Source organism: Amblyomma maculatum, chromosome 6 (genome assembly GCF_055883805.1).
Source record: "Amblyomma maculatum isolate TAMU_Amacu chromosome 6, ASM5588380v1, whole genome shotgun sequence".
Taxonomy (NCBI): Eukaryota; Metazoa; Arthropoda; class Arachnida; order Ixodida; family Ixodidae; genus Amblyomma; species Amblyomma maculatum.
This window is the reverse complement of record NC_139349.1, coordinates 11,147,267-11,173,074: the sequence shown is the minus strand read 5'-3', so window position 1 is coordinate 11,173,074 and position 25,808 is coordinate 11,147,267. Positions and strand designations below refer to the sequence as shown.

Here is a 25,808-nt window from a genome sequence, read left to right as displayed (position 1 = left end):
TTTTGGTTAGTTGTTTTTCTGAACAAAAGTTGGCTTTGAGCGACTTTTCTTTAAAATGGAGATGCCGGTAACCTAACCCTTTATTCCACGGCACATCATTATCAAATGCAGCCCCCCCCCCCAGTCCGCCCGTACCTTCCCAAAACAGAGAGTGATCATGGCTTTTTGCAGTGAAGCATGACTTTTACTTTTCCGGCAAGTGCTATGGCAGTCTGCAAGCCAAAGCATAGAGTGTTTTTTTGTTGTTGTTGTTGTTGGGAATTCTGGGATTGGGGCGCTACAGTAAAACCTCGTTGATATGTTTTTTTATAAAACGCTGGTAAAAATGTACTATCCGGGAAAATGTATGATCCGAACTGCTTAATATTAAGAAAACAAACTGCTGAGTGAGGTACAATGGCATTTAGAATTGAGAGCATAAAAGTGTAAATTAGCCTTTATAGACATGGTGTACGCACAGCTCCTTTTCTGCTTTCACGGAATTCAATCCGTATCTGCTTTGTCCTAAGAGAAGAGATTTAGCAACAGATCTGGTTTGCAGAAGGAGTGACGAGCCGGGATCACTTCCTTAGTTCCCTTCCTTCATCCCTTTACACCTGTGACATGTGGAGAAGCCATCGAGCTGGCTTACAGTCGCCGCGCTTTTGCTCATGCTGCTTCTCCCAAATCCGACCCGCTCTTATGCAAGCGAATTAGAGTAAAAGTTTGCTAATTTGAACTTCATGGGACCGGGAAAAAAAGTTCAAATTATCAGATGGCCTTGAAAAAATTCAGAAGAACCATTTGCATTACGGTAAATTTACCGTATTTACTCATGTAACGACCCCTTCGAATAATGAGCCCACTCCCCACTTTTGGCACTGAGAATATGAAAAAAAAAAAGGCAAAAGCTTTCGCTGGCGCATCCCTTCGTTTCCCGCCGTCACCATCCCATTCCACTGCACATTTCTTGGCAGTGCGCCCAGTTGCTGCGCAGCAAACTAGGCATAGTGCCAGCGCTCGTCCGGTTGCGCAGGCCTCGTTTTCCCTTTATCGAGTCGCGTTTGGGGCGGGTGCCAATCACTGCCACACAATCATTGAAATGCGCGATAGTGCAAACGCACCTTTTGAAGCGAATGGTGCCTAAAGTCGGAGCCATGATCGCGACTGACCACATGCTTTTGTTGATGACTTACGACTGGAAAAATAGACGACTGTTAAAAAAAAAAAAAAACATTTTTACTGCCGAACTATTTAGTTATTTTTTGTTTTTGTTTTTTTTTGGAAGACCGTAGCTTCCGTCCGACGTCATAGCCTTTAATGGACGTTGGCTGGGACCGCGCCAACAGAAATACTTAACCATATTTCCGAATTAACGAGTATGTAGTTGCATGCTTCGGAGGTTGCGCGGAAGGGAAGAGCAGGCAGCCGCTGCCTATTCTTCCATGGCCATGGCAATGGCCATGGCCATGTCGGCCATGGGCCATTTCATTTCGAATTAACGAGGTTTCTCTGTAGTTGTAGTTATCAAATGGTGTACCCCTGTGCCTCTCAGGCACCGCGAAAAAAGCCACTGCGTTTCTTCTCATGAAGTCATGTTTCTGCGGGAATGGGCACCTCGTGCGTTGGCTGGTTAGCTTTCTTTGATGCTTCGCCCCGTCGCACTTAGGCACTGCAGGAAAGCAACTGTGGCAGGTGACTGTTATGTATACGCACAACAGCTACTCTGCTTCTCATCTTGTCGCGCCATCTCTACGTGGCCGCCTCAATCCTAACAAGGCTCCAGCCAGCGCCACCTACTAACCGCGACCCAAGTTCAAATCCTGAATAAACCTTAGTTCCTTTTCTGTTCACAACTGAACTGGTCCGTGTCGTCAGTCTCTCCGACAATAACCAAACATAACAACATGGTGTCAGAATAACCTAGAACCCTGTAAATATGGCCAGTGTGTTTCTGCAACCACCTCCTCACTTCGAGCCTGGCGACAACCCGCACCAGGCACGGGAGGACTGGAAAGACGCCTACAACATCTACGAACTCGCATGTGAGTACGCCAGCACATATCTTGGACACCAACTATCATCCCATGGGATTGCTCCAGATCCAGCAAAGGTGACAGCCACCGAGTCTATGCCACTGCCAACAAACAAGCAAGAACTGCAAAGATTTCTTGGAATGGTTACCTACTTGACGAAATTCATTGTCAACTTTTCGGAACTCACAAGCCCTCTTCGTGAACTACTGAAGACGGATGTTCACTGGCACTGTACGCAACAACATACAGACATCGTCAAGCTCGTGAAGCCAAGGTTGATTATGGCACCCGTTCTTCGCTATTTTAATCCATCAAAGCCCGTGACAATTTCTACGGATGCCAGCTCCTACGGAATGGGATCAGTCTTACTGCAAGAAGGCAGACCAGTGGCCTACACTTCAGCAGCTCTCACAGCCACCCAGCAGCAATATGCGCAAATCGAGAAAGAACTGCTAGCCGTCGTGTTTGCGTGAAGATTTCATTACTACACATTCGCACGAGAAGTGACCACAGTCGGATCACAAACCTCTGATTGGCCTGCAGAACAAGGACCTGAACAAAATGTTACCCCAACTTCAAAGGCTACTACTGCGCCTCCAACAGTACACCATGACTCTGACTTACGTTCCGGGAAAACAACTAGCAGTTGCAGATGCCTTATCAAGAGCTCCTGATGGGTCAACAAGAATGGAAACAGCAGATCACGACCTCGGACTTGACGTTTCAAGTTTGGTTCAAGCAACCCCTAGCAGACTTCACGAGATCGCTGAGGAGACATCACGAGATTTGACTCTTCAAGCAGTAGCCAAATACATCAAAGAAGGATGGCCTCAAAAACTCGCACAGGTAGACAACAAAGCCAAACCATTCTACCATGTGAGAAGCGAGCTCTACACAATGGAAGGCTTCGTGTGCTACGGCCAACGCTTGGTTATACCAGCCGCATGCCAAGCAAAGGTGCTTCGCAAACTCCACCAAGCACACCGTGGAATCGTTGCGTGCAAGGGTTTGGCAAGCAAGAGTGTGTATTGGCCAACTCTAAACCAGGACATCGAGACTTTGGTCAAGAGCTGCTACATATGTCAATTACATCAAATTGGCAATCCACACCAGCCTCTATTGGACCGAGCCCTTCCTGATCGACCTTGGTAACAACTCGCCATGGACTTCTTCCATCTGCAGGTAAAGACATACCTGCTGATTGTCGATTATTTTTCCAAGTATGCAGAGGTTCGGCAGATGAGAACAACCATGTTCGCTGATACAGGTAGTGAAGAAAACATTTGCCAGGTTTGGCATTCCTGCGACAATCGTATCTGATCAGGGACCACCCTTCGACAGCGACAAGCTTAGAAAGTTCTTCCGTGAGTGGGACGTGACACACCAGCCGTCTTCTCCCTTGTACCCCCGTAGCAATGGTCAAGCGGAAAGAACAATACAGACCATCAAGGCAATGATGACTAAAGCAGCCGTAGCACATTTTTTATTTTCACTTGTAAAACTTTTACATGTTACCTTGAAATCCTTACACAGTTGCCATGCCTGTGAGTGCGAAGTTCTGTCGGCTACTAAATCTCTATTATTAGCTCAATTTTAAAACTGCTTCCAACACTGCGTTCCTTACACTTTATAGTATCTATCTCTATATTCAAAATTAATTTCTGATGAGCATCTTTTTTTCTATTGTTTGAGCAGACAGTAGAAATAATTCTTTAATACCGTTAGAACTAATTGCCCTAGAAGAGAAATTTTTGCATATTTGAAATCAGTAGAAAAAGCTGAACAATTCCGCGAGGTTTCATAAAATTTGGGTAATAAATAACAAAACCAATTTTAAGACCCATGTCCCACCTTAAGGCATCCTCGTTCGTGTAGATACACTTTACTACTCACCTAATCGCTAATTTCCTAATTGGTGCCTCTATTACCACACAATTATTCATAAGCGTACAGTCATAAGCTACCACATTACGCGTGACACCATCTGACATTGATATAAAAGTGTTAAACAAGTCAAACTTGTCCGCACGGACTAAGGGTAGTGTGTCTGACTCGAGATCCAAGGGTCCCAGAGCGTTTGATTCTAATCTCACCCTTCCACTAACAAAGCAGTTGCATGAGCTCAATGATATACTGGAAAACAACCTTTAGCGCTATTATGTCAAAAACTCTTAAATTTCTGAATCCTTTCACCAAATCTCAGGACTGGCGTTGGCCTCTTCAATGCATGCAGTTAACAAACCCCTAAGTTGCCATACAAGAGTAGCAAGTGTCATTTGTTACGAACATCTACACTCAGTTGCTCTTCAGTGAACTGCACATACCCTGTGTATTATCAGCATGATGTCCCTGGCACTTGCACCTTGTCGCTGTTTGTCCACACATGCACAGACAAGCTGCAAAACCTGCAGGTGAACCTTCATGGATACAGACTGCACATCATCCTTCATCTGCAAGCACAGAAAATGAAAAAGAAACTCATTTTTACTTTGTCCTTTTCTTTTTTGCACTGTGCGTGGCCCGTGCTTCCAGAAGGAGAAAATAGAACTGCAAGCTTCGAAGGGTTCGAGAAGACATGGCCAGTCAGTATTGTATGGTGCTTTAAAAGAACAGCACTGAGCATTTAACAGGGTGGATAGGAATAAAAGCAGACAATACATAAGACAGTGAAGCACAACTGTCATGTGTGCCTCATGTTTTTATACCAACTTTTTCCTGCTTGTTACCGCTATAGTGCTGTCCTTAAATTAGCTTCAAAGGTGCGAAAAGCCACGTCTGTCTCATTATACACATGCACTCTTAGTACATAGCTTCTCCAATTCTCATGTTTTGCACACAAGTGCTGTGATGCTTTGAAGTGCTTGGAAATTTAAATGCAGGTGAAGTCAGTCAGGCATGGAGGATGTGAAGGCAATCGGCAAAAAATTACTGAGGCGATTATGCTAGTAAGGTGATAAAAAAAACTCATAACAGTGACAGGTGTGATTTGTAGTCGCTGCTACCATAGAAACCCTCCAGATTACAGTCACAGTGAGATTACAGATACATGTGTCATGCAAGCCTAGTTCCTATTTTCAAGCTCTGCTCATTTCATGCTCATGACATGAATGGCTTGATGTGCATACAGGTTATTTTGCCACCACATACAGCAGTAATCGCAGGCAGATTGCACTGCAGGGTGCATCTTCTGCAACAGAGTAAACAAAAAAAAAAAAAAAAAAAAAAGAAAGAAAGGAAGAAAGACAGAAAGAGAGGAAACCTGCCACAAAGTAAAAATGACCTACTCAGTGGCCAGACCACTCAGTCCAAAGTTCATACCAGTGTTGAAATGAGATCTCCGAGGATTTCCTTCAATTCCGCTGCTGTGCACGACTGGAAGAATGTCTCCATGAGCTTGTAGTGCTTGTCCCCAATGCAGTTCTCCAGCGTCACAACAGCACTGCCACTGGGTGCCTCCTGCAGCTTAGCTGTGGCCTCCAGTGCAAGCTGTGTGTAGATGCCCTTTCCCAAGGCTGGAAAAGGTGCTGAGAGCAGCTCTGGGGACCTGCTTCTACAGTGGGCCATTCGTGCCACGACTTCAATCAGGGTGTCAGCAACTTCACTCGCCTGCAGAAAGGAATGGTTTGATGAATAAGCATCTCTTAACTGCTTAGCAAGAGACCATTGTGGACTCAACACAGAACTTGGGCAAAGACGCAGCCGACTACTTCATTCTTGTTTGGTGCTTCTGCCCCTCACGTTTTGTTCAATGAGCCCATAGAACTTCTCTACAGTAAGGTCGCAAGGAAGAGCGAAACTCCTTCCTACATATTATTGGTTGTACGCCCCGTGCAAAGCAATGGCCACGTCACTGGTGGAGGAGTTAATAAGTAAATCCGGGAACGGAGCCGGCTGCGTCGTCTGCTAGCTCTGTGTTTCTATGGAGTCATTGCATCATGAATCCATTTTCCCAAAACGTTTGCATTGCTGCATAAACAGCATCCACTGCCAATGCACTGTGGCACAAACTATGCACCATCTCCAGCAATAGCTTTTCCTCGGGAAATGCTTGAAAGCTATAAAAAAGCACTCTGGAGATTGTATTTACTTGCCCCAGTTTTGCAAGCAATACAACCGAGAGCATACTGTTCGAGTTCACTTTGCGTTAACAAGCCGCTTATCATTCCTGTATTATATTTTAATATAAAAGCACTTGAAACAATATCAACATGTCATCATGAATTTTATGACAATTGCTACCGTTCACCTTTAGGTACAGGAAACAAAATATGTTGGTTGCTACATATTTTTCTGGTGTTTAATTTTTCAAGTCATTCCACCGGTCCTGAGTACAAAATAAAGATGGATGTGTTGAGCGTCAGGTAGGAGATTCAATGATAATGCTTCAAGTGCATGGTACATGCCTGGTATATACCATGCCTGGTAGGCATGGTATATGCCTAGAAGAGGTGCTTTGTTAAGAGTCGCATCTTTAAATATTCTTTATCGCGTTTCACCCATTTCCGACTGTATATGCTATGAAACGTGTCATCGTCACGATTCAATCCATCGTCACAGCTAATCCCGAACACGATGGTGTTGTCGCACACCGTTCCTATCGCGAATTCAGCCCATCTACATTTATTCGGCTTGAATCAGCGAGCCTTCGCAACCTATGAGCATGTGTCTATGAAATACGAAAGTCCTGGGTTCGACTTCCACCCCCACTCAAAGTTGACTCAGTTTTCATTTCCGCTTAATTATCTTCATTTAGTTACGGAACTTCCTTGAGAAATTTCGCGTCAATCAGAACATTTCAAACTGCTCCTGAATTTGCCATTGGGATTCTTCATTCATGGCCAATGACAGCGACAACCATGCTGGATTTTCTGTGATATGAGACCCCTAGCGACATTGCATTAAAGTTCTGTGAATTTGGCCGATGAAACGATATACCCATAAGAGAGCTGTGCTGGCACGATGTACCGGTGGGTGGCGCAGAATGTGTGATATATTAGGTTAAGGCGCATTACCATGAGAACATATGTAAAGAGCTTGCAAAGCAAGGGCAGAATGTATGAAAAAGAAAAAAAAGCAGCGAATATTCTGTGGAAGTAATTGATCAGTGGAAGAAGCATATGCCTACAGCAAAGCGGGGCTCAACGTTGCAGATGGTCAATTAGTGCTTGTCTGTAAGAGGCACCTGGCACGTGTACGCATTAGTTTCTCCCAGGTGGCAGCAGCATTATCAATGTTTTCACTTCTACAAAAAGGCTTCAGGCTACTGCAGAAAAAAATCGGCAGGAGCTGAAAAAACAAAAACAAGAATCGCCACCACGAACGTCTGCAATTCTCGCAGTGCGCATGAACAGTGGCAACTCATATCCCAGGAGCACTTTTGAAAATGACTGCTAAGCAGCCTTCCCTAGCCTTCAGTGGCACCCTTACAAGCAGTGCACGGAGCGTATTGGAGATGAGAAGGCTCCAAGGATGGATGCTGTCTAGTAAGTTAGTTATAGTAAAATTATGGTGGCTAGAAAGGTTAGGTGACGCGAGCTGGCCGCGAGCGCCGCTCCTACATTTCATGCCTCTCGTAGGTGGTGCTGCTCTCAGCACTTCGATGCATGCTCGGCTCGCGCTGGGGCACGGCCGGTCTCGAGGGAGAGCGCGCGCTCCCCCTCGAGACGGGCCGTGGCTGGGGTAAACTTTGGTGCGATTGCAGCGCAGTCATACCAACAAAATGTTAAAATTATTGTTACCACTTGAAATATTTTAACCAGGTAAGCAAAATAGGCAAGTCAGGAGTGACGTCGACTGCTAATATGCTCTTTGGCACCGTGAAAGCGGGCGATGCGGCTGTGCCGGTTGTTTTGCTTGTCGTGCTACTAAATGCTGCTTAAATGAAGAAGTTTTGGTCTGAAGATGCATTACATCATTTCCCGATGGGCACAGTGGTCGAAGTTATAAAGCTAAATATTTTGGTTTGGTGTCGTGAGTTTTAAAAAAGCCAAAGCGACTCGGGCTGAGGGGCGTTGCAGTCGAAGATTACAGAGAATGCAGATGACAAGCGATTATTTAACGTGCGGTTACGTCGCACAGTACGCAGGCATCAGGCTAATTTCTATTCTTTGTTGTCTGCGAATTTCCGGTGCGGCTAAAGTGGGAAAGTGCAATTTTTAGCCAGATGATAGCCAGAACGTGCAACATGCGATGTGAAACGGTATTATAAGTACAGAAGGAACAAATTGCAGTTTTATTCACAAAAACCTCTCATGGATAAGCAAAGTTTTGTTTATTGCACTTAAGGGCAAGAATGCTGGAAAGAAAAGTGAAATATCACAATGTTGAGGTTGCTGTTGATGGCCTCAAATATACATGTAATACAGGTAGAATAAACACAATTTCCAGACACAACTGCTCACAACCAAATAGCAAATTAAACAACCCACCTCAGTTTCAACAGTTTCATTCTCCCTTGCCTTTCTTTTGAAAATGAATTCTGCGTCTTCAGGTGTAGTCTGCTAAGAACATAGAACTTGATCACTTTGTCACAAATTTAATATGTCCGTGACAACCAACCAGCTGCAGTTTGGTCATTTGGAGAATGGATACCAAGTCAATAAGGCTGTCTCTTCGGATTTCACGCGCACTAAAACAGCGAGTAAAGGTGTTTTCATGGGATGTCACAGGGGCGTTTAGATTGGTTGATAGAAACATAAGACCGCCTATGTCAACTGCACTGGTAATTAACTAGAATAGTAGCTTGGGCATATGTTGGTTATGCATCTTGAGGTAACAGCGCGGAACGTGGACGGGAGCACAAGATTAGAAGACGACACAACGAGCGCTGACTTTCAAATGGTAATTAAGACACGCTCAGTTCCGTTCTTGAGACTGAGGAGTTGTCTGCATCAGTCTTCACATTTGGTGCCAGCGATGCATTTCTTCGCCACATATCCAGCGATATAAAATATCAGCCTTGAATAACTGGCCTGAGTGATGACAGATGTGTGTTCGATGCCATAGTCTTTGAGAACTTCATTTGCCTCACTCAGGTCTCGCACATATAAGAAGCTGGTCATGGATGATGCTGTCACTAATCTTTTTTTTTTAGCAATTGACTGGCCTTTTGCCTGACATTAATGCTTCATTATTTTTTTTAGTTATTGATTGGCATTTTGCGTGACAACCGTGCTTTCATTATTATGTTTTAGCAATTGACTGGCCTTTTGCCTGACAACAATGCTTTCATTAATTTTTTTAGCAATTGACTGGCCTTTGCCTGACAACGATGCTTTCCTTAATTTTTTTTAACAATTGACTGGCCTTTTGCCTGACAACAATGCTTTCATTATTTTTTTTAGCAATTCACTGGCCTTTTGCCTGACAACGATGCTCTCATTATTTTTTTTAACAATTGACTGGCCTTTTGCCTGACAACAATGCTTTCATTAATTTTTTTTAGCAATTCACTGGCCTTTTGCCTGACAACGATGCTCTCATTAATTTTTGTTAACAATTGACTGGCCTTTTGCCTGACAACAATGTTTTCATTATTTTTTTAGCAATTCACTGGCCTTTTGCCTGACAACGATGCTCTCATTATGTTTTTTAACAATTGACTGGCCTTTTGCCTGACAACAATGCTCTCACTAATTTTTTTTTAGCAATTGACTGGCCTTTAGCCTGACAACGATGCTTTCATTAACTTTTTTTTAGCATTTGACTGGCCTTTTGCCTGACAACGATGCTTTCATTAATTTTTTTGTTTAGCAATTGAAGGTAATTTTGCCTGACAACGATTCTTTCATTTTTTTTTTTTTTTTTTAGCGGGGGGTTTCTAAACGCAAGAGAAACAGAAAAGTATGCACATGTACTACATACTCCCACTAGCACCTCGGCAAGAAAAACTACATAGGCACCAAACAAAACAGGATAACCTGAGCTAGGGCAAAGCCGATTGAAAAATAGCACCACAGCTCAAGCAGCATCTACAGGCAAACAAGAACGAACGAACCGGCGTGCGCCGGAGAGAATGCATCGAAGAGCTGACAGCAGCGTCACAGCGGCGACCAGTGGCGGCGGCATGAACCGAAGGCGCGTTTTCTCCAAGTGGCGGAATGCGCGGTCGCGCCACCTCTCCCTTCTAGCCACCATAGTAAAATCTCAGTGATCTGAACACAGTTGATCCCAATTTCGGGATAATAAAATTTGCGAAATTCCTGAAATTCCTCGGCCAGAGTGCACTGTGCACAATGTGCAAAATTTCAGATGTTCTGAACACTCTCCCGTGCCACTACGGATGATATGAAAGCGCGAACTGCCACTGCAACCTTAAGCACTACGCGCTGCTTGCACATTGTTAACTCCGCGATCGCCAGCCGTGCTGTATGTATGCATCACGAGCAGTTTGCGGTGACGCGTGGCCCGCACCTCGCCGATGTTGCGATTATCTGTCGAGATCACTGCGAAAAACCTTCAGTGGAGCTTGGCCCCCAAACTGCAGACATCGCAACTGCAGCAGTTGACGGAGGCATACGCGATGGGCGTGCACGGAATCCACATCGTTGGCTCTATGATCGCAATCAGTGTGCAGTTTGCAGTACCGTGGGCCCGCATGTCACTAGCATCGTGGTCGTTTTCCACACTGCTAAAAGTCTGCAGCAGTGCACAGCCGCGAGTAGTAGTCGGCAGCGCACGCGGCGGGAGCGCTCAAGCCGCTAATTGTAGACTTCTGTATACATCGTGAGCAATCTGTGGCGTTGCACAGCCGGCACGTCGCCATCTTTTGTCGTGCTGTAAGTGCCGTGAGTGGCGTACTGTGACCGCGCGACCATAACAAACTTTCTCGGCTGTAAACAGATCTGCGCGACTGCCTTTCCCATGCTTCTTATTTTCTTTCGTTTTGATGATGCGCTACCCCGTGAGATTCGTATCACCGAAGGTTTTGCTGAACTCACTAAACACACAGTGCTGGATTGCAAAAGGAAAATTAGGAATACCTTCTACCTTACTCTAGCCATCTAATTATGTTCTAATGATTTGTTCTCAATTAGTGTGCTTTTTCTTATAGTTGTTGATTCCACCTGGGGCCTTGCGGAAGGGCCGCATTTGCACAAATATATATTGCAGCCACAATAACACAAGGTGGAAGTTTGAGTCCATGTGAAAGAGCTTTCTGTGAACACAGGATTACCTTTATGGCCTCGGGATCCTTTCAAAAGGCAATAAATGAGCACGACAAAATTCAGCGCAGAAAACTCTTTATACAGTGCTCCCATGCCTCAGCTTCTTGTTACGCCCCGCCGTGGTGGCACAGTAGTTCCTGCATTCGACTACTGTTTCCAAGGATGCGGGATCAAATCCGGGCCTCGGAGGCCGTTTTTCGATGAAGCCGAAAAGCAAGGCGCCCGTGTGCTGTGCGATGTCAGTGTAGATTAAAGAACCCCAAGTGGTCGAGATTTCCAGAGTCCTCCACTACGGCGTCTGTCATAGCCCGAGTTGCTTTGAGACATTACATCCCACAAACAGAGTTGCCAGGTTGGGCTATAAATAGCCAAATTGGGCTCCTTTATGGTGTGGTTGGTGGGAAATGTTGTTGGTTGGTTATTTGGCTATCTTTGGGCTATTCTGTATTTTTGCTTGAAATGTCCAGAAATGGACTCCCTCACCTCAGGGACGAAGCACAATTGTGACCTGTACAGTTGTGGGACAATAGAAGACGGGTCTTTGCACGGCCTGTTGTTCATTGATTGTTCAGGGTAGGGAATTAGGTTGCGGCTGGGTGAAGGGGGGACTTCGTACATGACGGGGTCGGCAGACTAAGGTGTGCCCCGTACAAAAGCTTGTTCCTTCCCTTTCCTGCTTCCCAGCGTTGCCGATCGTGTTAAAGTGGCCTAGCAACTTAATGGACAACTTGTGGAACTCAGCTTATCTACAAGGCTTGTTTTCCACTGTTCCAAGACGCCACTCACGCATTATTCGAAGACAAGAGCAGACGGAAGTTCTCCTTTCTAAGTAAACCCAGGATGTATCCAGTTGATTTCAAGATGATCCAGGAAAAGGGGTCGGAAGAGTAAAGTGTTTGAAGACCACCTCTTTATATGTGAAATAGAGGATGTGTGGTGTGGGTACTGTCCAGCCCCTTGGTCCTCGAGGGTGACTGTGTATTATGGTCCATTCGTCGCAATCTCGCCTGCAACACGTTCGCGACTCGCAACTGTGAATGCGCCAAAGTCAATGCAAGCGCCCTGAAGAATTGCCTACTTGTTTTCATTGCAACGAAGACTTAATAAATGTTTAAAATAAATTGTGTACCCTAATTCTGGTTTTCTATTTCTGGTTCGGCTACAGTTGAATCCCGCCACAACGAATACCGCCACAACGAAATTTCCGCGACAACGAATAATTTTTTATTCCCCGCGAGTATCCTATAAGAATTAATGGCCTAAATTTCTCTGCACAACGAACCATTTTTGCAGAGCGTTTCCGCTTCAACGAAATTTTCGCGTTCAAAATCGAAACCGAAACTAGTTTTATTGGCGAGAAGTCCAAGTCAAATCCAAAGCCACATTAAGCATGAAATCACGTGATTGCAGTTCCGCCATTTTGGCTTTGTGTCGTGGTCGCGTTGTTCACTCGCTGCCTTTCTCTTCGACAACGACGAGTTTTCATCCGCAGGACACGATGGCAACGCAAGTGAAAAAACGCAAAACTCTTTCCCTTGAGCAAAAAGCTCAAATAATCGCTCAAGCAGAAAGCGGAAGGAAGAAAGCGGCAATTGCTGAAGACTTCGGAATTCCTGCAAGTTCGCTGTCAACGATTCTAGGCAATAAGGACAGCGTGAGAATGGCACTTGCTTCAGGCACATCCTCGAAGCACAAAAAGGTGACGCGGCCCCTCCATGAAGAGTTGGACAAAGCAGTGGAAGCACGAGCCAGCAACGTCCCCCTGTCCGGAAGCATCGTCCAGCAGAAAGCCTTGAACTATGCATGCCTACTTGGCATTGATGATTTTAAAGCCAGCATTGGCTGGCTAAGCCGTTTCAAGGCCCGCCATAACATCGTTGCAAAAGTGTTGTGCGGCGAGTCAATGTCAGCAGACGTGGACGGAGCAGCTGCTTGGAAGGCGAGTAACATGGCCGGAATTTTAAGCAACTTCGCGCCTGCAGACATTTACAACGCCGACGAGACCGGGCTATTCTACGAGATGTTGCCGGCTAGGACGCTCGACTTCAAGGGGCAGCGCTGTCACGGCGGCAAACACAGCAAAAAACGCATCACAGTGCTGCTTTGCACAAACATGGATGGCTCGGACAAGCGTCCGCCGTTAGTCATAGGCAAAAGTGCCAAGCCGCGCTGTTTTAAGGGAACTCGTAGCCTACCTGTGCAGTACAAGGCGAACAACAAGTCATGGATGACCCGCGCTATTTTCACCGAGTGGATGATGGCATTCGACCGCGACATGAAGCGGCAGGGCCGTAAAGTTTGCTTGCTTTTGGACAATTGTTCAGTGCATCACTCCGACGAAGTCAAGCTCACTAACACGGAGCTGAGTTTTTTCCCTCCCAATTGCACGTCTGTCTTACAGCCTCTCGATCAGGGCGTGATTCTTAGCCTGAAGCGCGCTTACCGCGGGAGGTTAATTCAGCGGCTGCTTTTTAACACTGAAACCGGCCGAGACACGAAGGTGGACTTGTACGTGGCACTGCAGATTATGTCTGCTGCCTGGAGCACACTGGGGCGCTCAGTAATTGTGAACTGTTTCAGGCACGCCGGATTTGCCGAAGGTCGACCCGTACACTCTGCTGGCCTAACACCAGGCGTTACAGACGACGACGAAGAGGCGTCACCGGCTCCGGGGATCGCGGACGCCTGGAAAACGCTGGGAGAAATAGGAACCGTGCCGCCTAATCTCGAGCTCGACGAATACATCGGCGCTGGCGCTTGTGTTGTTGTTCACGAAGATGTGAGTGATGAGCAGATCATAAAAGCTGCCCGGAATGATAAGGACTCTTCCGATGAAGAAGACGACGACGTACAGGAAGCGCCGGCTGCGGCAACCGCCGTACAGGTGATGGACGCTTTTGATGTCATCAGGAATTTCGTTGCTGTCCGAGACGACGATGTTGCAATGGGTTTGCTGACCGAGTGCGAAAATCGCGTGACGGCGTTGCTCGCCGTGAAGCGTAAGCAAACCAAGCTTACAGATTTTTGGCATTAAACGCCTTTGCTGCTGCTTGGGCAATTCTTTCTGCGTTTCACGTCAAATTTTTGCGATAACGAAGTTCCGCGAGAACGAATTTTTTTTCGTGCACCGTGAATTTCGTTATAGCGGGATTCACTGTATTTTTAGGCTACACCGCGCAGAAAGTTTGGCGGGTCATGCTGTGAGCCCACAAACCAAACCAATCAGCTTCTTGTTACGGCTATTTTGTGCATATAGCTGTACAGTGCTGCAACCATTCACATTAATTCTTTTACATCAAAAACCGTGATTTTACATCAGAAATCAACGGCCAGCCTGCCAGCCTCTCCCTTCACCCCTCTCGCGCATTGGACTTGAGAGATATCTTGCAGCCCCCTCTCACTTCCTCCCTAGATCGAAAAAAAATAAATAAAATAACCGGCAGGAGACGCAGAAGTGACGTAGACAAACGTCAATTTTGTGCAACGTAATTGTCCGCTCAGGACCTGCAAAAATATTCTTTCGCCTTGCACAGTGTTGCCAGTAGATGTCAGTTTTGGTTTTGCAACAGTTCGGTTTTGCTGTCAGCAGAGTTATTCAGCAACTTTTGGCGCAGGCGTGGTGCCGAAGTAGGCAAAAAATCGATTTTGTAGCAGCATGTAGCAGGATTTCCGATTTGACACAGTTTGGCGCAATTGGCGCAGCAGTTCCACCACTGCAAGCATAACTATAGAGTCAAACCCACTTACAGCAATATCAAAGTGATAATGAAATACCATTGTTATATAACCAATAATTTGGATCAAAATAGCCAAGTGGCCCACCCAGTGTCCTATATTTAAAGCCACACAAACAGTGCCAGAAAGACAGTTGTTTCAGCACGTGTACAAAGCTATTTTCCACAAGACTCATGAAACCTTTATTCTGAAGAGCTGGAATGCTTGCTGCACACCCCACAACCAGTGAAAGGAGAAAGATGATCTGACTTGAGGAGTGCAAAGTTGGCCTGGTCAGCTAATGTTCATGTTTGAAAGCGGCATCATGAAACAACAAGCCATGCCAGTTGTTGCATGCTGCTTTCAAATGTGACCTAACAGGTTATGACTTAAACATTTATGACAGGTGTATAAATGAACAAAGGGAAAAATTTCAAGTACCTGCGAAACATTCAGCCTTCTGACAAAAAATTCCTTCTGAAGCAAAATCTTTGCTTTACAATAACGGCCCCACAGGTGCATCACCATCATCATAAAGAAACTCATGCTCACCTCTGGTTGCTGCAGCTCTGCGGTGGCCATTGAGAGAGCAGTCAGGGTGTCTTTGCTAAAAAGCTCCTCACGGACTTCTCCATCAGGGGCCAGCCTGTTAGAACACAGCGCGTACTGCGCTTGCAAGAGAGCAATTGTGTAGGCTTGTCTTCGTAACTCTTCCGAGAGCTTGTCGCAGGTGAGCAACTGCTGCAACCAGGATGCGACTCCTTCTGAAAGTGCATGCGCCATCTTCTGGATGTAGCCCTTGACATCATCAAAAAGCCTCCTGTGCAGCTCCTGCAAAACAATGACGAGATGGCTTCTGAATCTCCTCAGCACATGCAAGATATAACATGTAATGTTTGCCCCATGGCAACTTCACTCAGCAGAATACCCTCCAAAGTCGGCAAAGCACCGTGACATGATCCAACGACACACTTTCTGTTCTCCGAAACAAGAGTGGAAACAGCTGATGCACAGTACTACTGTACCCACTCAGCCCAAACTTGTATGGCTGTCTAGTTCCACGCACTTCAATAGATGATAGAATTTGGGAGACATACCAATATAAGGTGCTTTGCCTGTTTCAGGAACCAGTGTCAGCATTCTGCAGTTACAGTAGAATAATATCCTTGATACAAATCTTGCTGAGGCAAAAAATGTTCCTGTCATCTAAAATGATGAAATCCATATGCAGATGAACAGGAGATGCATCCATAGAGATCTGTGTACGTCTGATGGGATTTATTATGGCTGTGCCATCACTCCCTGCTCGTGGCATGTACCATACACTGGGAACCACAATGCTGGCAATGTCCACGCACTGCTTAATTCTAGGGGGTGCATTCTAGGGGGTGCAGTTGCGACTGGCATGTTTGTGTTCTTCATAGAGACATGAGAGGCTATTTGGAACACCAAAAATGTGCTCACTGGCAAAGAAATTTCATGAATTCATATACTCTTCAAATTCATATCAATAATCATATCACCGTGGTTCTACTGTAGTTGGCGCAGGCGCAATATGAACTCTCTATTTGGTGAACGAATTAAAAGAAGACATGCCATTTCATCATAAAGCCAAGTTAATGTAAATGCGCCCATCTGAAAATGCATCTTGAATCACGCTTCAAAACAACATCTACAAAGGCAGCCAGAAACATACCACGCTTACAAAGAAGGAAAAAAAAAAAAGAACCAGTTAACGAGTAGGAATATAAAAGCAGAAGGCTTGTGCAAAATAACACCAAAGGAACCTCGGGTTAAATTGCTGCAGTTCACCCCTCACTGATACATTCCCAGTTCGTGCGATTTTCAAGTTCACACGCTCAAAATAGCGAGCAACAGAAATGTTGCAGAGAATGGAACTGTTTCTATTACAGTTAACGCTTTCAGGACTGCCCCATAGGCCATCAACCACATATGATCAATGTTGATCTATTTACACATGCTGGAGCATTTAGCCCCTTCTGTGAGGTAGTTTGATGTCGCAAGTTGCAGTTTTTGTGTACAGCACTTTTTGTTCAGCAGGTGGCAACATAGCAGAAAGAATCAATTGGAGAGAAGTGGTCTCGAATGTCAACAGAAATGGCACTCAACTCGCGCCAAGACATGCTAAGGATTCGGTGTCAGTCACGTGATTCCACTCCTTTCCACTGCAAAGTTTTCCATATACTAATGCTGTATTTTTTTGATAAGTTTTAAATCATGCAGTGCTTTGTACATACATAGAGGTCCCAATACAGTGTCAAACTTTGGGACCGCTTTCTGTAGCCTTCTATACAGTCAAAAGATTTGTGTTTATTTCTGAATAAACTTTGAACTAGCAGTGGTGAAGAATCCGGATAAACTAATGAGCTATGACTTCAGTTCCCACGATGATTCAGTCACAATCCATCTAGAATTTTAACTGCAAGGCAAGCATACTTTCAATTTCAGCTTGCTCAAGTAGTTATGCATGCTCTGTTCTTGCTGTTTTACATCTATTCATTAGGGTTTCAATAGACTAAGCTAAGGCTTTGGCAAAGAAGAAAGTTCCAGTATGCATAGTGACTTCTCGAGGACAATGACCAAATGCTAAACGTCAGCCACATCTACCCAGGTTTGAACACCTAGCTTCAAGAAGTGAGATACTTGAGCAGATTTTCAATATTAATGGCAAACTGGCTTGCACTCTGCCACTCTTTGCAATATGTGCTGACCACAAACCCCGAAATATTCAAAAATGCAAAAACTGTAGGCCATGCTATGAGCAGATGACCGAACCGGAAACAGCACTTTTTAGCCTCTTAGCAATAATTTTACGAGGATTACATGCCTTCAAGATGGACTCACTGCAAAAGAAGTTCTTTTTTTGCTAACCTGGCTGCACTGCAGCTTACTGGTGTTGTTAGGAGAATGGGTGCGTCAAAGTGGCAATAACCGCCGCAGGAACTAGGTGCTGACTATCGATTCCAAATAACACCAAAATAAGCAATTTACACATAGACATGTGAAAAATTCACGATTCAAAAAAGGAGGCAATGCAGTGCATTTCCTATGTTATGAAATAATTTCCACACAGTATTTTAGTTTTATATTCGTGCCTTTTTCAACTTTGTGTTGTTTTTTTCAGCACACTCACAGAAAGATTTGCCAATCATGTTATGTGTGTAATGAATAAAAAAAAACATATATGCCTGAAAACATACATATGTGCCTGAAAGATCCCCAAATAGGTACATCTTATAATACGTTATAGTAGGTCTCCCTGTTCCCTCAGGGTTCCCTCAGTGCTTCGTTTTTTCTATGGTCCTGAGAGAGTTAAATATGGTTCCTGATAATACAATTTCTAATAATACTTTAAAAATTTCACTAATTCTGACCGTATGGTACATTTCGTGGCATCTCAAAGTGTGCAGATATGCAAGCGGGCTGAGCCTAGGGCCAGGCGACACCAGCAAATCAACGGTAGTGCGTCACTACGATGGCTTTCCTTCAATGCATCTATGCGAAGGGGTGAAGCATTCAAAAACTATACCAGAGCCACTCAACTCTGAAGGCCATGAAACGCAATAAATAATTTGAGAAAACACTTAAGCTCTACTTTTAAGGCAATGACGCGACAGTGTAAATGTCTCCCGTGTGCTAAGTCTTCTTCGGATTCTTGTGCATGTAAGTGAACTTTGCTACTCGCCTAATTACCGTAAAAACACACATATATAATACAAAGCTTTTTCCCAATTTTATAATGTCATATTTCCGCCTCGTATTATATGCAGATTCGAACAAATTTCAGCCTGAATCTGCAGTTCCGGTCTTGTTATTTATCAGTGCTATCAGCATCAGGCAGGATAGATGGATTATAAGAGCATCGCCTTTGAAACGGGGTAGTTGCAGTTTTCACCATGCTTAGCTTTTTTCTTTTTTTTCCCAATATCTTGAATGCTGCTATAAACCCCTTAACTATATCTTCATTTTAGTTATTAAATTTTTATTTCCTTACTTTTGTCATCTTTATGCTTTTCAGCCACCAATCTTCTAATTGCTTTCTGCTAACTTGCACCACAGATTCATTTATCCGACCACTGCTAAGGCCTCAGGGAGAGTGATTGCGCCTCCATCGTCATTCGGATGGATACCATTGCATTCAGTTTTTTCTACGAATTCACCACACACTGAACATGGGTCATCTTCTTGGTTAAATTTCTTTTTGCAGCTACCTGTAATTCTAAGGAACCCAGATCTAGCTTAAAAATAGAGCACTGCCTATTGAGTTATCAAAGGAAGATTCTTTCCTGATCTGCCTTTTCCAGTTTCGATATATTTCTACACTCTGCTTCTTTTCCACAGAATTTATCTAATTTTTGCCTTCTGTGTCTTTTACCCGCTGTTTAATGCTTTTTATTTTTTGGCCCTTGTGCCCTGCATACCTAATGGTTTGTTTCCTAGTTCTTTTCCTCCATTCTGGGCCAATGCTTTTTAGGTACAAGTATTTAGATACTCTAGCTGCCTATCTGTTACTGTCTATTTTTTTCAGACCAGGCTCCAAGCAAGAGGAGACGCCACCTAGCAGTATTGTCAGTTCGACTCTTTCGATGATTTCGGTTCCCGCGCATCGACCCTGCGTCCATCGCGACTGTGGCATGACCACGATGCTCACGACGCACACGTAACCAGAAGAAGGTTGACAGCCCCCCCCCCCCCCACGATGTAGGAATGGCGAAAGCAGCACTCGACATTTTTCATGGGTCTCTTACGGACCTCACCAGCCCTGCACTACAGCTGAATCACGGACACTTCACTATTATGAGGGTCGCACTTTTGAGAAATGCGGGAGAACAAACACATTAGAGGTGCTAAAGAAGAGCTTCTACCGAAAGATGTCTCTAGCAACTCTCGATAGACAATATATCGGACGATGGTGACTACAAAAAAAACGTTTCGAAAACACTTTTAGGACGCACATGCTGGGCGCCTGGTCCTGGCTGCTAGACGCAAACAGGCGCAAGTGCGGCGCAGGCTAACTGGCAGCTCATGCGCTTCCATCTCAGATGTGAGATAGAAGCGGCCTCTGGTTTAAAACAGTCGGAGGACCATGTGACTCCGGTGGTTGCCAGGATGAATATGAGCAGTTTTTTCCACATGGTGCATAAAATTCTCCGATCAAGCTAGTTGGCGCAAGACAAGAAGTGAACCTGCACTGGTACATGAAGTTACGTGGCCCTACTCGACGCCTGAGGCAGGGCGGTGTCGAACGTGAAAGTGCAGAACATAAATACTACTTTTGTTGACCTTCCCTCGCTCACATTATATGCGGATGAAAACTTTTTTTTTCCCGTTTTCGCCATCCCGAAATTACACTTCGTATTATACGCAAGCTCTTACAGTATATCGGAGACCACAGCATTGTGAGGCAATCTATTACCTGCAGAAGGGATGACGAAACTCAGAAATTTTGATGACTTTAGCCAGGCACTGAACCACTGGCATTGAGTAACAAGGCTCTGCTGCATTTGCAAGGCTATAAGCTTAAAATACATTAAAACTTACAAAGGCAACTTACCAGTACCAGCTCCTTGAAAAGGATCAGTGCAGCCTTCGCACATGCTTTTGATGGAAGGCCGTGTTCTGCTGAGATCACTCCCTTGACCTATGGCAATTGAGATGTAAGAGGTACTTTTGTTGGCACAACACTAGCTATTTGCAATTAGAGAAGCCCGCTCATCTATCGCATGCACAGATGCAGTTCTATAAACTCAGAATTGTTATCTTTAAAGTGTAGTTGTAAAATCACTGACACAAATTTACTGTCCCTGACCCCTAAAATGGAATGAAAAGAAAGCCTAGCCACTAAAACACCATGAGTGCTATCCAGTAGTTTCTGTGAATGCAAAATTACAGGGTTCTATGCCATCGGACATGTGGAACTTGGGTACATTGCATTCAGGAAGTTCTTGTTTGATCAGAAATGCGAAACTCTGGTTGCTATGAAATCCCCAAATAAACGCTAGCCAAAGCTAAAACGCAACAATGAACACTGCCCTCCAAGAGATGCTTGCCAAAAGCTTCAGATTACTTTTAATCATTCAGAGTTCTTTACCGCAAGCACTACCAATTATATGTTAAAAAATGAAGCTGCAATCTCATTCAGCATGGGAAGATGTCAACCACTGCACCAGATGAAGTGCAAAAAAAAAAAAATAATAATAATAAATAAAATAAAATAATAACAATAATAATAAAGGACTTTACTTGTTTCACCACTGAGTTGAGGGTCCTGACAGTGTTTTTCTTTTTCACAGCTTGGTGCACGAGCGCATCCAGTATGCTCTCGTACAGCTGTAACATAGACTTGTCCTCTAGAGCCTGCAAAACATGAGTACGGTAACCAGGGAGCGAGAATGGCACAAAAAATTCACAGCCTGCAACACTAACTTCATTCCAAGTGCATTAGTTGCAGCATTTCAGCAAGATATTTGCATCAGCATCTTAACCCTTTCGCTGTCAGGTGTTTCTGGCCATAACGCACCCCCCAGTGTCGGCATGGCTTCAGGGAACAAGCATAGCAATTTATTTTTTATTATGATTATTTTTATTATAATTATTTTATTATTTTTATACAAATAATATAGTCAATGGAATATGCACATTCCAGGTGTTGTTACTTAACATCATCATCAGCAGTAGCAGCCTGACTATAAAGAGATAAATGAGGATAATATAAGAGAAAAACACTGCTCGATACTTCTTGAGAGTCCAAATCCGAGCTCGGCTCGTATTTATAATCAAAAGAGCCATCGCTCCAGTTCATAGTCGAAGGTGACACGCGGTCAGCCATCCGAAAGTAACCACACGCACAGAGGATGCACTTTCTGTGGCCCGTACAATGGAGAGAGGATATGGCATGCTGTGAAATAGAGATGACAGAGGGAGATGGAAAGAGGCTAAATCAACCTCCTTTGCAGCTGCTAGCCACAAGCCACCTACTGGAGAGGCAACAACACATGCCTCTGAACTTGAAGCATCGAAGCAGACATGCCAAAAGAATAAAAATAAAAACCTGCAAACCTGCAACAGATGGCATAACAACTCTTGAACCTGTAACCGCATGTCCCATGATCGCTTAGCGCGAGAGAGTAGCATGAGCGGAGCAACTGCGCAAAGCAAAGTTCCGGTTTCGGAGCATGTTTGGAGCAAATTGTGGGCTATTTTGGAGCGCTTTGAAGCAGGCTAACGACGTTAAATGCTATTAAGCACATTTTTGTGTTCACAGCAACAGTAAGTTCTATTTGATTTGACCTCCAACCAACAGTTCCAATTATTGAATGCACTTGAAAAAATTGACAAAAACTGTTTTCATTACAACGCAAGTGAAAACGACAGTTTTGGCCAGTTACGTCAAGCGCTTTGCTTTGCGCACACAGTTGAGAAGCTTCAAAGACTGCTCCAAAAATCGTAAAACTCTCCCAACCATTTTTTGCAGAGCTACTCGATGGTATTGATGCCTCTGCACAAAAAGTACCGTCACATTTTAAGGATGCAGGACAAATACCACGAATAACCCAAACTGTCATGAATGTGGACGCGACTACGTCCTTTTGTAGTAAGAGCCCAGTGTTGCTCAACCGACGATAATACTCGGCTAAATTTGGCATTGTATACTTGCAGTGGTCAATTACCGAGTAAATTGCTGTTTATGCGCAGCTTGGCGCAACAGGTCAGATTGGTACAAAATGGCGCAATTGGCGCAGCACTTCCACCGCTCAACAAATAAGCCTTTCACTGCTGCCAAGTAAATCTACTAGGCAGTGCTGGGACTGACTGTAAATAGGCTGGAAATTTTTATAGCGCACTGCTCAAAAGCAATATTTACTATTCAATTTATCATCACGAACAGGAAAACACAAAGACGTAAATAACGTGGACACAAAACATATAAGAATCATGAAAATAAAGAGAAAGAACAGAAATGAATGCACTATCAGCAGACACATTAAAAATAACACAGTAATCAAAAAGTCCCCTTCATGGATCACTGCCTTGTCGTAGCGGAGGGGCTTGAGAAACTCGATGAAGTCGTGAGCTCTGCTCCGCAGGGCCACCCACGATAGACAGGTCACGGCAGAGAGTTCTGACAAAATGCGATTCACTGGAGAAGGTAATGGCAACCCACTCCAGTATTTCCTGCCAAGAAAACCCTATGGCCAGTCACAATAGCATTAATGATATGGCGCCGGAAGATGAGCCCCCCAGGTTGGAAGGCGTCCCACATGTTACTGGGGATGAACAAAGGGCGATTCCTAGTAGCTCCAGGATGAATGAAGCGACTGGACGCTCAGTTGTGGATGTGTCGGGAAGCGACTAGAAAGTCCGATGTTGCAAGGAGATATATCACATAGCAACATGGAATGTAAGATCTATGACGCAGGGTAAACTGGATGTCGTCAAGCGAGAAATGGACAGATTGAACATTGATATCTTGGGTATCAGCGAGCTCAAGTGGACCGGAATGGGAGAATTTAATTCCGGCGACCATTATGTCTTTTATTGTGGGCACGAATCCAGGAGAAAGAATGGGGTCACTCTCATAGTAAACAGAAGAATGGGCAAAGCAGTGCTAGGGTACAACACCAAAAACGACCGAATGATTTCACTTCGGTTCCAAGGTCACCCTTTCAATGTAACAGTTATCCAAGTCTATGCACCAACCACTACTGCTGAAGAAGCCGACGCTGAGAGATTTTATGCTGACCTGCAATGCCTTTTAGACCGCACTCCATCATCAGACGTCTTTTTTCTCATAGGAGACTGGAATGCTAAGGTGGGGAGTGAAAAAATATTTGGAATTACAGGCAAGTTCGGTCTTGGTGAGCCAAATGAAGCTGGGCAGAGACTAGTAGAGTTTTGTCAAGAAAACAACCTGACCATAGCGAATACTCATTTTCAACAGCACAAAAGGCGCCTGTACACATGGACTTCACCGGACGGTCTGTACAGGAATCAGATTGATTATATTCTTTGCCGGCAGAGATGGAGAAGCGCTATACAAGCAGTAAAAACAAAGCCTGGGGCCGATTGTGGCACCGATCATCAGCATCTTGTTGCCAAATTTAAGCTTCGATTGAGGAAAACACAGAAAGCTAGAAGGCCTTTCAGGTATGATCTGGATCGAATTCCACCAGAATATGCTGTGGAAGTGAGGAATCGATTTCAAGAATTAGATCTAGAAGACAGAGAGCCTGAAGAGATGTGGACTGATGTTCGTGATATAATACAAGAAGTTGCTACTAAAGTAGTTCCAAAGCAAAAGAAATGCAAGAAAGCAAACTGGTTATCTGAAGAGGCTTTGCTAATAGCTGAGGAAAGGTTTGGTTGGTTTGGTTTGTGGGGTTTAACGTCCCAAAGCAACTCAGGCTATGAGAGACGCCGTAGTGGAGGACTCCGGAAATTTCGACCACCTGGGGTTCTTTAACAGGCACTGACATCGCACAGCACACGGGTGCCTTGCTTTTCGCCTCCATCGAAAAGCTGCCGCCGAGGCCGGGATTCAATCCCGCGTCCTTGGGAACAGTAGCCGAGCGCCGTAACCCTGCCGTAACTGTTCCCAAGGACGCGGGATCGAATCCCAGCCTCGGCGGCAGCTTTTCGATGGAGGCGAAAAGCAAGGCGCCCGTGTGCTGTGCGATGTCAGTGCACGTTAAAGAACCCCCGGTGGTCGAAATTTCCGGAGTCCTCCACTACGGCGTCTCTCATAGCCTGAGTCGCTTTGGGACGTTAAACCCCACAAACCAAGCTGAGGAAAGGAAGATGGCAAAAGTTATGGGGGAAAGAGAAAGATACAATGTTCTCCAATGCGGATTTTAAGAAAATTGCAAGGAGAGATAAGAATGCCTTCCTGAACATACAGTGCCAAGCAGTTGAGGACAACAGCCAATTGAGAAACACAAGAGCTCTGTATAAGACAATCAAAGATATCAAAGGAAGCTTCTGTGCTAAGCTGGGTGTGATAAAGGACAAACGAGGCAAGGACCTCACTGAAGCCTGAGAGATAAAGAAGAGGTGGCAGGAATACACAGAAGAACTGTACAAGAAGGACCCGGATGTGCAAACCCAACATAAGACGGTTGTGATTACTGATCTCGAGCCGGGCATCCTGAAGAGTGAAGTTGAATGGGCCTTAGCCAGCCTTGCTAAGAACAAAGCTAGCAGAATTGATGGCATTCCAACTGAGTTGCTTCAAAACCTCAACCATGACGACGCTGTTAACGTTCTGCATACATTATGTCAGCAAATTTGGAAAACCCTGCAGTGGCCACAGGATTGGAGGAGGTCAGTTTACATTCCCATTCCAAAGAAAGGCAGTGCCAAAAATTGTTCCAACTCCCGCACGATCGCGCTTGTTTCGCATGCTTAGCAAGGTGATGTTGAAAATCCTCCAAGGTAGGCTGCAGCAGTATGTGGATCGGGAGCTTCCGGACGTGCAAGCTGGGTTTCGCAAGGGCAGAGGAACTAGAGACCAGATTGCCAACCTTTGCTGGATCATGGAAAAAGCAAGAGAGTTCCAGAAACCTATCTACTTCTGCTTTATTGATTATGCGAAAGCGTTTGACTGCATAGATCACAGCAGATTGTGGCAAGCTCTCCAAGAGATGGGAGCTCCAATTCACCTCATCTGTCTCCTCAGGAACCTGTATGAAGAGCAAGAGGCCACAGTCAGAACTGGGTATGGTCTTAATGATTGGTTTCCGACTGAGAAAGGAGTGAGACAAGGCTGCATACTGTCGCTCTGCCTATTTAACCTATACGCTGAGTGCATCATGAGGAAGGCCAGTCTGGACGAGTCTTCAGCTGGAGTGAAGATTGCTGGGAAACGTATCAACAACCTTAGATATGCGGATAA

The 25,808-nt window shown here is 44.8% G+C and overlaps 1 protein-coding gene across 1 annotated transcript in view; it reads right to left on the bottom strand.

The window, feature by feature from the left end:
- Positions 1 to 25,808, bottom strand: part of LOC146185064 (unhealthy ribosome biogenesis protein 2 homolog) — a 76,467-nt gene that overhangs the window by 11,042 nt on the left and 39,617 nt on the right. Inside the window, exons 19-23 of the mRNA XM_084606048.1 lie at positions 21,161 to 21,274; positions 20,472 to 20,558; positions 15,449 to 15,727; positions 5,334 to 5,621; positions 4,340 to 4,465 (exon numbers count right to left, since the gene is read on the bottom strand). Of these exons, the coding sequence (XP_084462174.1) occupies positions 4,340 to 4,465; positions 5,334 to 5,621; positions 15,449 to 15,727; positions 20,472 to 20,558; positions 21,161 to 21,274 (894 nt within the window). The remainder of the gene's footprint in view (positions 1 to 4,339; positions 4,466 to 5,333; positions 5,622 to 15,448; positions 15,728 to 20,471; positions 20,559 to 21,160; positions 21,275 to 25,808) is intronic.